The sequence below is a fragment of the Sebastes umbrosus genome, chromosome 1 (genome assembly GCF_015220745.1).
Source record: "Sebastes umbrosus isolate fSebUmb1 chromosome 1, fSebUmb1.pri, whole genome shotgun sequence".
Lineage (NCBI taxonomy): Eukaryota > Metazoa > Chordata > Actinopteri > Perciformes > Sebastidae > Sebastes > Sebastes umbrosus.
This window is the reverse complement of record NC_051269.1, coordinates 33,952,490-33,966,758: the sequence shown is the minus strand read 5'-3', so window position 1 is coordinate 33,966,758 and position 14,269 is coordinate 33,952,490. Positions and strand designations below refer to the sequence as shown.

Below are 14,269 nucleotides of genomic sequence, written 5' to 3'. Positions count from 1 at the left end.
ATAACAACGAGTGTGTCCAGATATGTAAAAGGCCCCACCACCTCTCCTACACATTAGCAAGACACACAGACCTTATAGTTGTTTAGCATGTTTTTGTTGATGTTTTGTGTCACTTTGTAATTGTTTGTATTTGTGATTGTCTTTTTGTAGCTATTTTTTCTGTGGTTGTTTTGCCCCTTTTTATAGTTGTTTTGCGTCTCTTTGTAGTCACTTTGTGTCTCTTTGTATCCGCTTTGCATTTCTTCATAGTCACTTTGCGTCTCTTTGTAGTCGCTGTGTGTCTCTTTGTAGTCGTTCTGGGCCTATTTGTAGTTGATTTGTGTCTCTTTGTAGTCACATTACGTCTCTTTGAACTCATTTTGCGACTCTTTGTAGTAGTTTTGCATCTCTTAGAAGTCATTTTGTGTCTGTTTGTAGTTGCTTTGTGTTTCTTTGTTGTTGCTTTGTGTCTCTTTGTAGTCACATTGCATCTCTTTGTAGTCACTGTGTGTCTCTTTGTAATCGTTCTGGGTCTCTTTGTAGTTGTTTTGCATCTCTTTGTAGTTACATTGCATCTTTTTGTAGTCACTGTGTGTCTCTTTGTAGTTCCTTTTTGTCTCTCCGTAGTCACTTTGTGTCTCTTTATAGTCACTTTGCATCTCTTTGTAGTCATTTTACATCTTTTTCTTAGTCACTTTGCGTCTCTTTGTAGTCGCTTGGTATCGCTTTGTAGTTGTTTTGCCCCTTTTCATATTCATTTACAGTTTCTTTGTGTCTCTTTGCAGCAGTGTGCATCTCTTTGTAGTCTTTGTAGTTGGTACGTGTCTCTTTGAGTGACATTTTGAAGGTGAAGTCTAGAGGGGGCCCCTGATACTTTGGGCCCCTGTGCCCGGTAGGCCCGTTCAGTAATCCATCCATGAGAGTGACGCAGAGACATTATATTGTTATGGAAATGAGCTCTGCTAAGCCAATAAAATGAGCTACGACTGACAAACGAGTGGACTGGAATTGCGAGCAGAAAGATATTCATCCCGTCTCTAGGAATGCGAAGCATGTCTTGTTGTGGATTTACTGCAAATCAAGCATCAAGCATTGTGCTCCCAATGTTTCTGTGAGCAGGCAAAGGAGGCACACATTCACCTCTGAATAGCCAATACACTAATACAGAAATATACACACTGTATGTGAGGTCAGCTGCTTTAAACACAATCACTATTTTGAAGGTTAACATTAGGTCACTTTTCACACGAGGCTTAACGCCGTCTCCCTGCAGTGTTTTATGGAAACGTGACATTCGTATTCTGCTCTGCACATGAACACATTTCCCGCTATTCTCTCCAAGCCACACACACACATTAACAGTATGCTCTACTGCCCAGCTCTCCCATCACCCAAACACTCTCCACCAGCACCTTAAACACTCTCTCACCCCTTCATTTTTCACCCTACTTGCAATTTTCCACTTCTTACTTTCCCATATTCCTCCTATCTCACTCAAAAAAAAAGAGAAAAATCCACACAAAGACTTGTATATGCGTGCGTGAAGACACACACACTGCACCCTCCGTCTTTCAACCGCTAGCTTTCTTATTCTTATTCATACAGTCACTCACAGAAACTCAGTCTAACCCTATAATCTTCTTCCCTTCTGCGCTCACCCTTCACTAGCAGCACTCCGCACATACACACTCAGCTTATGTGTTTGTGCCTCTGGTGTATATGTGCATCAGACCCATCAGTGCTGCTCATATACATGTTAAGAGGCGGCCATGAATCAGATGTTAGCACAGCTTTTTGCCATAAGGACTCCTGCACGACATGCAATGAAGCGCAGTGCACAGGCAGGCGCTCTGATCTAACATGCAGCGAGCGCAGCACTGCAGACTCTGAGCCGCAGACTGAGGAGATTTTCATTACAGCGCTGATGTTGCAGAGAATATCATCACGCGGCTGTTTAACTAAAGGCTTCATACACACGACCGGAGAACATTTCAGTGCCACAATTTGCAAATGTTTTGGGTTCATGTTTCATGCCTGCGTGTTCCTGAAGTTAATATAACATACTGTTAATTTTACATGACAGTTTCATCATGGTTCATTTGTGGATGTAAATATGAGGCCAGTGTAACTATGTCACATTCTATCAACAAACCCCATCAACCATCGAGATGATGGAAGTTCAATTTCCGCAAAGACGTTGCTCCTTGTACCAATAATATGTAATAGAATTGAGCTGTGGGGAGATAAAGGAAACATGATTGGCCCCGGGGCGTCTATGTACAAATAAGAAAGCGGTGTGAGATCACAGTATTACACGCTGAATGATCAGGTACTAGATTAAAATACTACAGTTGCTTACGATCAAGCGCTTTCAATTTGACTGATTTCTGTTCCTCACCATAATGGAACACTGGACAAGATCCAATAGCAGGCAAACTGCCTTCTGCTGCCAGGGGACGTTAATCATCACATCTAAATTATTGGAAAAAGAGTAACTGCTTTTGGGGGGATGGAGTTCCCATGCTGTGAACGTCAGACCTGCTGTGCTTAGCTGTATTTAAATGCCCATTGTAATGTGCAGCGTGTGTCTAACATGGCAACAAACGGGGAGCATCAAGGCTGCAACACCACGTTGACACATAAAAAATGTATCACAAAAACTAGGTTATCCATGATGAATGCAATGAATGAATTTTTTTGAAGTGTGATGCACATCATTTCCCAGAATTCCTGTCCAGTGTTGGGATGGAGGTAAACTGATTAAGCCGTCCTTGCTGAGTCCAGATTTCTCTGCACAAAGTGCATGTTGGCCGCTGTTTTGGAGACTGTTTTGTGTCCTGATCTCCACTTTATATTTGGCACAACTGATGGGATGCTCTACTGTGTTGTTGTGATTTAGCTTGGTGCATCATTTAATACAGTCACAATTTGGCAGCATTCGCTAGAATTCACTTCCCTCTCGTAAAATTTTAGATGTTTTAGTTGCATACTTTGCCGTGCAGTAAACTTAATCTATCAATGGATATATTTAGAGTAGTGATTCTCAAAGTGGGGTCCGGGGACCCCCGGGGGTCCATGGCACTCTGCCAGGGGGTCCACGAAATAATTTGCTATAAATGATAAAATTGTGCTGTATCCTGTGGGGGCTGAAGAAGATTAACTATACGCACATCACGTAGGTGAGAGGCTATCAGAACAGCGTCAGTCAAGAAAAAGCTAACGCCTGCACACTACTCAATGCCAATAATATTTTTATCGACTATGTTTACGATCCAAGCAGGATCGAAATGTAGTCAATAAAAATATTGTGGCACGGAGTAGTGTGCAGGCGTTAGCTTTTTCTTTATTGTATCATTTGGGGACCATTTGCGCCAATAAAAAAAGCATATGGCACCCACGTTAGCTTTGGGCCAATAGAAACTCTGATATGATTGTGACACATCACGTCAATCTGTCATGAATCGGTCACTTCACTCAGAGCACAAGGAACCGTCGCTGCTTATTAGCCAGCTAGCTCGCTGGTAAACATGGACAAATATTTGAGTCAGTCCCGCACGTCAAGTGACGCTAATCCCAAACTAGCTAAATTGAGAAAATATGACGACCGTTATATCGAGTTTGGTTTTATTGAGTACAGCGACGGGAGACCATCATGTGTCTTCAGCTGCAGGCGAACAAAGCGATGAAGCCGGCCAAGCTAAAGCGACAAATGATTACAACGCACCCGGAATATCAGAGCAAAACCAAGTGGTGTTAACATGATTCAAATTTAAATGTGTTTCTGTTTATCACTATGCAACATCCATCCATCCATTATCTGTAACCGCTAATCCCATTCGAGGTCGCGGGGGGGCTGGAGCCGATCCCAGCTGACATTGGGCGAAGGCGTAGTACACCCTGGACAGGTCGCCAGACTATCACAGGGCTTCAATATGAAACAGGTCTGAAGTATTAATAGTTCCAATGGCATCTAAGACTACAAAATGCAAGTAAGAATTATGCTTAAATCTGTGTTACGATTATGAGGGGCTCTTTGGGAAATGTTATCCCCTGTAAAGGGTCCCTGGCCCCAAAAAGTTTGAGAACCCCTGATTCAGAGTATTGGGTGGATTGCCATGACATTTGACAGGAATGAATTGTAATCAGAGTTGGAAATGAGCACCAGCCACCAGCCAAATGCTGGTAAAATATGCGAGTAGCAGCTAGATTTTCTTCTCTTACCAGCCAAAAAAAACAATGGTAATCTATTGAATGGCTAGTAGATTAATCTCAACAAGCAATTTCAATATGTCATCTTTGGCTTGGGGAAGTTGTAATTTGGGGAATTGTGCGACCAAAACCATTAATCAATTAAATCAAGTAAACAATCAGCATATTCAATGTTCATCTTCATGTAACTTTTCATAGTAGCAGCAGTCAGAGAAAGTGCTCCATAGTGTTAGCGTCCCACAAGCAGTGGGGTGTAAAAAAGGTTAAACAGAAGTGACAGCTTTTTCTGGAAAAGACAGAAAACAGCAGATTTATGGTATTTTTTCTCAGTTGTATCTGAGCGTGTTGTGTCTGTGTTTTTTTTACCTCTATAAATGAACATGAGAGTCTCCCACAAGCACATACACAGGAGGGGGTCCTTTACAACCAGACGAGAGAGGCGTCCCGTCAGGTGCCCCTCTGTTCGTGGCATGTCGTCGATAATCCCCCCGTCCCAGGTGGAGAGCAGCGAATTGGGGCCTCCATCCCGCTCTCTGCAAACACACCGCGACTGGGGACGTTCCCTGTCCGACCAGACATGAAAATTCAGCACAAAATCCTTCACAGTTTTGCAGACAGAGCTGAGCTCCTGCTGGCTACAGGCTCAGCTGGAGAAATAGGTTGTTAAGCTCCATCCTGTGAACAGGCTCATATCTGTCCTACCTGTTCTTGGGCCCCAGGAGCAGCTGTCTGAAGTACGGACTGACAGCACACAGCACGGCCGCGTGCGCCCACCCCAGCTCTTTCCCAGAATCCCCGGCGTAGAAAGCCACATCGGCGAACTGCACGCCACGCTCCAACAACCACTGCATGTCCTGGGAGAAGCTGGACTCCTCTACTCGGATGGGAGGAAGACGTGCTGGAGGAGGAGGGTGAAGAGGAGACAGATAGACAGGATGAGTTGTGTTAATGAACAATCACTGCTGATTTTCAGAAAACTGTGGAAAATCCACCAGATGTGTTATGTTCAAAGCACCTCAGAAGTGTTGTAATTCACACTTTTGGTGAATTCATTTTCCCTCAATCTACCGTGTCTACTTCTACTAGTCATTTCCCCTTTTTTCTGACAATGAGTTTTGACAGCTGAGATAAATGGAGTGTTTATGGAGTATGAGGAGAGACTGATAGTGACAGTTATAGTGTAGAGAGATCTTTTAGTCAAGAAAGAGAGAACTAAAGGAGAGGCCAATGTCATGTTGGGCCCTGCCCTGTTGTGCTTCCAGATATGTTTGCCTTTGCGCTAATGACAGAGCAGCGAAGATGCAAACCAGAGCTGCTGCACTGGATTCTCATGGATGTCTGTCTGTTCAGCCGTGGATTTGTTCCTGCTTTTTTTTAAAGTCTTGAGGGACAGTAAGTAAGACAGACATTCACTAGATTATTTTGGTGATAAAAAAACATCAACGGAAAGCACGTCCTAAAGCTTATTTTAAGGTTAATGTTTAAAGAAGATATGGGAAAAAACCTGGGCAGACACTAGTCACAGATAAATGACCTGCAGTGAACTGAGTCTAACAGTAAAAACAGTGAATAAAAAAAAAAATACTGCAATGAAAAAACGACAGTACACTATGCATGTATTCATGAATTCAGATTAATAAAAATGCAGCGAGCAGGAACGTAAAGGAAGCGGGGGGGGAGGGGGCTTCACAAATCATTGTCCTATTATATTCATATTCATGCTTAATACACACTTCGCTCCTCTGTAGACCTCATCTCCTTTTTTATGGCTGCTCAGATTTGGCCATGAAAATTGTGCAGTGCACGTCATATTTAATGCAAGTTACACCATAAGTAGAGTTGCGTTGGACCGGCACCAATAAATCTGCTGCCTTGTTGGCTGGACTCAAAGCTGTCAGTCATTATATTAGATTTAGCAGCAAAATGGCCAAATCAATATTTGACACGTAGTTTAGCAGCGTAGTTTGTGTTGGATATTTTCAGGTGTGTGGGAAAATGCTGAAGTGTCAGTAGTAGTAGTAGTAGTAGTAGTAGTAGCAGTCGTTGTAAAACAAGAACCCAGGTTTGTAGTTATGAATTCAGCAACAGTTAAAGGACACAACACTGGACCAATCTCCCAGGAAGAGCGCCTGGCTGTGAAGCAAATTTTCATAGTGGCTAAAAGTTGTAAAACGCACTAATAGCCAAATCCAGAGTTATTTCCCTTACTCCGTTCATGTGAATGAGAACCAGACCGAGGCTGGAGCGAGAGCTGGGAGCAGGAGTTTAAAGAAAAGGCTACTGCGCCTGCTCTATAGACCCAATAGATGCAGAAGATCGCCGGATGATCCGGGCACTTTATCACTCGGCAGTCGAGCCATTTTGACTTCATGCACCACTGAGCAACTTTCACAGGAACGAACGGGCGCCTGCCTCCAACGCTGTATCCAGTTCCCATTTTAAAAATAAATTATGCTACTGGATCTGTGGCACGGGAGGTGTGCTTCTAACCAAATTAATTCTAATTATGAAATTTCAAATACAACACTCAGAAAGCTTCCAGTTCGTGGCAACATCCGGGAGCCAGATATGGCAGCCGATTGCAGATTCAATCCGACTGTATTTTAGCCAATTTAGAGAGACACAATTTAAAAAAGTAGAGCGTTAAGACAACGGAAAAGCAGCAGAAATGCAACAGTCAAACACTCCAGCTTGACTAATCAACCTCACTGTGTCTCTGCTGCTCGCTGTTTGAGTTTTAGCCTCTTGTGATCGTTGTCCAGTGTGGTCATTTATCTCTTAATTAGCTTTTTGTATTTGTGGATTCTGATTAAAGGCAGTTTGATTTGATCAAACTGCCTTTAATCAGTAAATCAATAGTCTGCTACAAACTCAAATCTTTTGACACGAGATCAATGCGACTCGTTTTGAAGCTTGATTAAAATGTAATTTGAAATAAGCAGATTAAAAACTAAATTAGAGTTTAAACAACTAGTTGATAATTAACTGGCAACGTTTTGATTATCTATTGACCGTTAGAGTCATTTTCAGACATTCTCTGATCGCAGCTTCGCAAAGAGAAAAGATATGTGAGAATGTGTCGGTTTTGCTTGTCTCATAGCAAACTCAATATCCTTGAGATCGGACACAGCAAACCATTTTCAAATGTCACCTTGAAGCCTTAAACTAAATCCTGCACAGCTGAGATATAAATATTCAATTTCAATTGAAAAAGAACTGCATTGGGGATGTTACTGGCTGGACAAACGGGTTTATAACATTCAGGTGCCTAAATACCTAATCAGATGAAGAACATTTGGTTAAAGACACGGTTAATAAGTGATCCATATGGAAAGATCCCTGAGCGGCCTCAGAACGAGCTACTAAACACTCAGTTGTTGCTGTGTTTGGTTGCTGAAAAGAGCTCGGTCTAAAATTGATTCAAACGTCATGAAATGAAAGTAGTCTACCTAGCTCTTTGTCTCTCTTCTCATTTCCAGTTTGGAACAGAGAATATTGATCTGGGTAAAAACCTTTGTGCTCAGCTGTTTTTATGGCTATGTAAGCTGTAAGGAGAAACAATCCAGTCAGTCCAACAGGATGTTCTCTATAGTATAGAGAACATCCTAATAATTGTTGCTTTAAAACACTCTTTTTATGGCGTTATACGCCATAAAAAGAGTGTTTTAAAGCAACAATTATTATGTGAAAATGACTAAATGTATTACTAAATAGAGAGAATAATTACCATTCATTATATTTATACTGTATATAAAAAAGCCTCTTAAAATAAAAGCCAGTATTAGTTTTTAGATACCATAGTATTCCTCTGACCTGGTTGCTCTAAGTGAGGGGGACGAAGATCGTTCACTTTGTTTCCTCGCCTCTTCTCCGGACGCTCTTTGGCTTTGTGCTTCAGACATTGAATCATGAAGTACTCCAGCTGAACAACACAGAAATAATGCACACGTAAGTACAAAACGCACGGTACCGAAAATAGTAATGTTACATCATCAATTCTTTTCTTTGGAAACAACTTCCTGAGAAGACAAACGGAGCTACCCGTCCTTGTCTCCTCTACTGAGGACACAGACAGGGAAGAGTGTGAAAAGTGAGGAATTTATATTACAGAACTTAAAACACACGTGCAATTTCTTTCTGAAAATACGAGTGATTTTATCAGTCAGCCCCCGTGTGACGTGACCACTTACCACACTGCCGAAGTAGCGCCCCACGAAGACGTGGTTGAGCGAGGGCAGCTCCAGGTAGGTGGCCCCCAGGTCGCGGGACAGCTGCAGACCTTCACTGTGAGGAACACAGCTGCTCCAGTCGGACGCACACAGCGGGCACGTACACGGAGGGCCTTCGTCTGAACACAAAGAGGTATATAGAATAAATGAGGGTACATGAGAAGCAATACATGAGTGACTGATACTACATTATGCTTTCTAGGATGCATGAATCTAGTATGAATGAGCCAGTGCTGGAAATGAGCTGCACTGGGCCGTGAAATACAGTCCATAGAAAGAGCTATCATGATATTATATATTACATACTTAAAATATTCAACTAAAACGAGAAATTAACTGCGATATGTACCTTCAAGCACAACATTTTGATCCATAATGTTAAAGGAACAGTGTGTAGGATCTGGTCGTATCTAGCGATGAGGTTGTAGATTACAACTTCTCTCGTGTGCCAAGCATGTAGGATTGCTACGGTGGCCGACGCGAAAACGCGAATGGGCCCTCTCTAGAGTCAGTTGTTGTAAAAATAGAGAGCTTAGAGAGTGTGTGTGTACGTGGGAAATGAGTGGTGAAGCAAGAGAGAGAGAGAGCGGGGACGACGGGAGCGAGTAACTTTATCGACTCCGGCCCAATCAGGAAAAGTTAACAGAGTTTGGTTTATCCCTATGTAGATATAAACGGCTCATTCTAAGCTACTGAAAACACAACGATTCTTATTATCAGGTGATTATACACTAAAGAAAACATACTTATTAAAATCATATTCTATTTCTGCCAATAGATCCCCCTAAATGTTACACACTGCTCCTTTAATGTCCTTACCAGACAAGGATGAAAACATGTTTTGAAGACAGAAAAGAGCTGCACACTGTACTGATAGCTCTACATAAATTCAACAGATAAATGTTTGAATTGAACAGAGCACCTCATTGTCAAGTTAACACCACAGTGCTGTATTATACTGTGTAGTGTGAACCCATCACTCAAGTGGTTGTGATCTGCCTGATTAAGAGTCAGTCTACTCCCAGACTGGATCAATCAGAGCAGAACTGGGTACCAATATTTGACGCTCCCTAGAGGGGGATAAACTGTGCCAATACTGTCAATTTAAAAATGCAGTAAAATGTATTAAAAATATCAGACAAGAACATATTGAATCTACATCACAAAAATGTTGTAATACAAAACTTATTTTGTAAATATGTTTCAGTGTTTGTTAAAAGTTCCATATATACGGGAAGTGGTGAAAAGTACATTTACTCAAGTACTGTACTTGAGTACAATTTTGAGATACTTGTACTTTACTTGAGCATTTCCAATTTATGCTTCTTTATACATTTACCCCGCTACATCACAGAGGGAAATATTGTACTTTACTACGTTTATTTTACAAACAAAACATATGATCAACTTATTAAATATGATGCATTGTTCTATATTAAAGGCCAACATCCCTGATGTTCCCCCAAACATGTTTGTTTTTTGTTTTAATCTTATACATAATCTTTTGGGACCTTGAAGTTTCCATAATTAAACACTGAAAGGGGCCATTTTGCATATTGAGGACTTTTACTTTTGCTACTTTAAGTACATTTTGCTTGTAATACTCTAGTACTTTCACTCAAGTAGAATTTTGAACGCAAGACTTTTACTTGTAACAGAGTATTTTTACAGTATGGTATTGTTACTTTCACTTAAGTAAAGGATCTGAGTACAAAAAAGTGCACACAAACACAAACTAAAAGTGACTTTGTGTGCTGAACAGAACAGTAAACACAACATTTCACAAACAAGTTAAAATAGAAAACATACCTCGCAAAATAGAGCATAAAAACCAGATGCCACGCAGCCACATGTGCTTTGATAATGTGGACTTACCCTACTTCCTAATTCCACTTCTTTATGTAGACAACCAATAAGGATTTTAAAAAGAGAGATAAGTGTATTTGTTTCCATTTTGTGAATGATTGTTGTTTTCTGCTTTGTTGTGTTTAGCGTTGTTAGTCCTTGAAATGCCATTAGGTCTTTCTCTGTGTTTTGCACCTCCAGGCCACCCTTTTATACATCTTCACTAAGTCCAAAGAAAAAGAGAAGAATTCTCTTGCAAATACAGTATAGATCATCTGAATGCATCAAATATGCAAAGCACATGTGCACTAGCACCAGCCACACTGTGCCATGTGTGCATGCTGCATGGGGACCAAAAACACAGAATCAGACAGAAAATTTGGAGGGATTAGCTTGAAGAAGAAAAAAGGACTGCACAAAAGGAGCAGAGCCAGAGATAAAAGAGAGAATGAGCGCGACATGCAGCTAAGTGCTGCTAAGGCATTGGATAAATCATACTGCTAATAACCTACAGGCATGGTGGAGCTAGACACAGAGTGTGTGAGAGAGAGAGAATGAAACGCAGAGTGTGTGTGAGCGGCTGACAAGCGGTGACTTGGCATAATCATTGTTATGTTTGTGTGTCTGTGTGTCTGTCTGTGTGTCTGTGTGTCTGTGTGTGCCCTTGGATAAATCTGTCTGCGTTCAGCGCTGGTTTAATGGCTGTGTTAATGCACGTATACGGCAGCGTTCTCTGCCACAGCTGTGCCCTTAGGTGGTCTAAAGTCGAGCAGCAGGAAGCGCTCAGAGCTCAGCCGTCATTCTCTGCAATCATGAGGGGATAGCATGAAAATACTCACAGCCGTCACACACAAAAACACAAACAAAGGCTACAGCTCTCCACTCCCTCTCCTCTCCTTCTCTACTCTCTTCTCTCTCTCTCTCTCTGGCAAAGACTTGACTTTCACTGTGATCATTGTGCAGCGGAGCTCTGACAGGATCTCAAAGTACGCCGTGCAGACAAGCTAAAAATACAACCTGGTGCATTTGACGAGCGTCTTTATAGAATCTGGATTCAACTGGGGTCAGTGTGTGTGTAAAGAAAACAACACATGCAGGCACTCTGAGGTGCCAGTATGCATGCATGTTTATTCATGATGTTTTAAGCTGCCTCCAGTAAGGCTATACACCCAAGTGTCTTATAGTCTTAAGGAACAAACTTAGGGGTGTATCAATATATCAAAATATCAATCAACATTATGTTTTGCGACACTGTATTGATTCTCCAAAACATTAAATTGATTTTCAATTAACCTCTTAAAGCCGCTATTCTGCCTTCCGGAGGTTGTAGCAGGCTCAATTTTAAAGCTGTGAAGTTACTGGCATCATATGAAACTAGAAAACCTGAGGAATCCATTGGTACCAACCATGTCATACTTGCATGTCGCGAAGTAGGCTAAATAACGCACCAAACTTACACTAAATTTTGGCGAGGAAAAACTGTCAGCCATTTTTAAAGGGGTCTCTTGACCTCTGACCTCAAGATATGTGAATGAAAATGTGTTCTATGGGTACCCACGAGTCTCCCCTTTACAGACATGCCCACTTTATGATAATCACAATCTTACAGTCTCACAGTCTTAGAGTTGCATTAACTGGGTATCACTGTAAAGCTGAGACTCTTGAAGATCCAGTGAGTCCAATTGTATTCATGTGTGATGATGTTAGTCCCCAAACTGTAGTAGCCATTTCACATTTTACTCAGATGGTGATGTGTCTTTTTACTATGACAGTTTCCCTAAAATTAGATTTGAAAAAAATCTCAATATATCGCTTTGCTTACAGTATCACAGTATATCCCAATATATTGAATTGTATCATGATACGTATCATATCTCCAGATTCTTGCCCTAGACAATCTACTGTCTTGCAGAACTACTGCTATGCCAAATTATATAAACTTAATGTCTTGCTTTTTTGTGTTTCCTGCAGGGAAGCATGTGAGCGGACCGCCTGAAGGCAGCCAAGAGGAGATTTAATTATGAGCATCCTCCTCATTGCCGGGAGGACACATTAGAGGACACAAGGCTCAGACGGTGATCTCACTGGCGAGAAGAACATGATATTGTCCCGTAATAAAACTCAACAAACTGAGGCAGCAGTAAATCCACCCCAAAACTACCAGGATATCAAGCACAACGGCTGAGAATACGGCTGTCCCAAATACTATTTTTTGAGCTTCGAAGCTTCGGTGAGAAATATTATAAGCTATTCCAAGCTTCGCGGCGCAGCCGGCTGACATGTTCTTCTGTTTGTCTGTCTCCATTTCCCCTGTTTCAGTGCCCCTACCTCACTACTGTACTCACACCTCTACACACAACAAACAGAGATATCCATCTGAGAATAACTAATAATAATTAATGTTATGAAGCATTCGAATTGTAGCAACTACTATCAATTAAAAAGCCGCTAAGAGGCTGAAGTAAGCTCTTGACTGTGTGAATTGTTCCAAAAGTCCAGATGCGTTTTACTGTTTATTAAATGAAAGGAATTACAAACAATAACTTAGGCTAACTGGAATAACTAAAGTATGTAACGTGAAGTGACGGTCAACAGAAAATATCAGAGCCTATCTCACCCTCTTTGTCTGACTCCCGCGCGGTCAAAGTGAACAGGTAATAATAGGTGAAACCACACCCGTGTCAATTACCGGAAGTGATGTTAACTAAAACATGGATGTATTAAGAAGCCTGGATACAGCGCTGGAGGCGGGGCCACGTTCATTCCTATAAAAGTTGCTCAGTGGCGCATGAAGCCAGAATGGCTCGACTTCCGATTGGAAAAGTACCCGGCTCTACCGGCGATCTTCCGCATCCATTAGGCCCATGGAGCAGGCGCAGTAGCGTCACAGGGTCACATGGCTCGGTCACGGGGTCACAGCCGTCACGCTGTCGTCACATTTTGCTAACTCCGTCTCCCAGCCCTCGCTCCAGCCTCGGTCTGGGTCTCATTCATATGAACGGAGGAAGGGAAATAACTCTGGATTCGGCTATTAGAGCGTTTTACAACTTTTAGGACCCAATGATTTAAATAAGGACTATTTAAGTGTTCGTACTGGGAAGTTGATTCACCTCAAAAGAAATTATCCGCTGAATTAAAGACATCTCTTTCCCAATGTAAGTCTATGGGGAAAAGTCTTTTTGGGCCCAATGGCATCTCGTGATGGACACGGGAGTTGTAGTACCGTCGTTTGGCCACTACGAAAATTGGCATCAACGACTGGCACTCTTCCTGGGAGCTTGAACCAAAAGAACATGTGCGGCCTAAACAAATAATAATAATAAACGACTTGCTAAATATACACGTTGGCTCCTACACAAATACTGATTTGGAGGTCGATTACCATGTCGATAGTCGAAACTTTGAAGCATTTGTGTCGGCCCTAACTGAGAGATGAGACATTTTGTATTTTGCAGCCTCTCAAATTCCATTGTTCCTGCACAACAATGACAAACTGTTTCAGGAACCATCAGTTGTCAAAAACTGAACGACAAAAAGCATCCTCACCGTTGAGCCGCGCTCCGACAGCGACCAGGATGACAGGCACGCCCCAGTGCCTCAGGAGCGGGCGGAGTCTCGGGGCGTAGCCGTTCCTGACCTGCTGGAAGGCCAACTTGTCAGTGACTGAATATTTAATCACCAGGATGTCCGCTTGCTCGAGAACTTTCCGTACGCTGGTCCAATCGCTGTCCAGCAAGTCCTGGAGAGGCAAGAACAGGACAACAAATGTTAAGGTCAGACGAGGACAGACGCGTGAGGAAGGCAATATAGCGAATTGTCTTTCCTGTGCCACCTTAGATAACCCTCGCCCTTCCTCTCCGAGTCTCCCTCAGTATAAATACCTCACTGTGGCGCTGGGGACTTTACCCCCAAGGACCTGTGTGAGGCTCGCTGCTCGCTCTAAACCAACCCTGATTCAACTCATTAGGCAGCAAAAACACTTCAGAGGGGCTTTGAGCAATTTGAAT

At 42.2% G+C, this 14,269-nt stretch overlaps 1 protein-coding gene across 2 annotated transcripts in view; it reads right to left on the bottom strand.

Annotated features, from left to right (window-relative positions):
• The window catches only part of rhobtb3 (Rho related BTB domain containing 3), a 30,323-nt gene that overhangs the window by 13,846 nt on the left and 2,208 nt on the right, over positions 1-14,269 (bottom strand). For both annotated transcript variants that reach the window (XM_037780538.1, XM_037780547.1), the window contains 5 exons: positions 13,809-14,001; positions 8,379-8,536; positions 8,002-8,110; positions 4,891-5,086; positions 4,555-4,751 (listed from right to left, as the gene is read on the bottom strand). In XM_037780538.1, the coding sequence (XP_037636466.1) occupies positions 4,555-4,751; positions 4,891-5,086; positions 8,002-8,110; positions 8,379-8,536; positions 13,809-14,001 (853 nt within the window). The remainder of the gene's footprint in view (positions 1-4,554; positions 4,752-4,890; positions 5,087-8,001; positions 8,111-8,378; positions 8,537-13,808; positions 14,002-14,269) is intronic.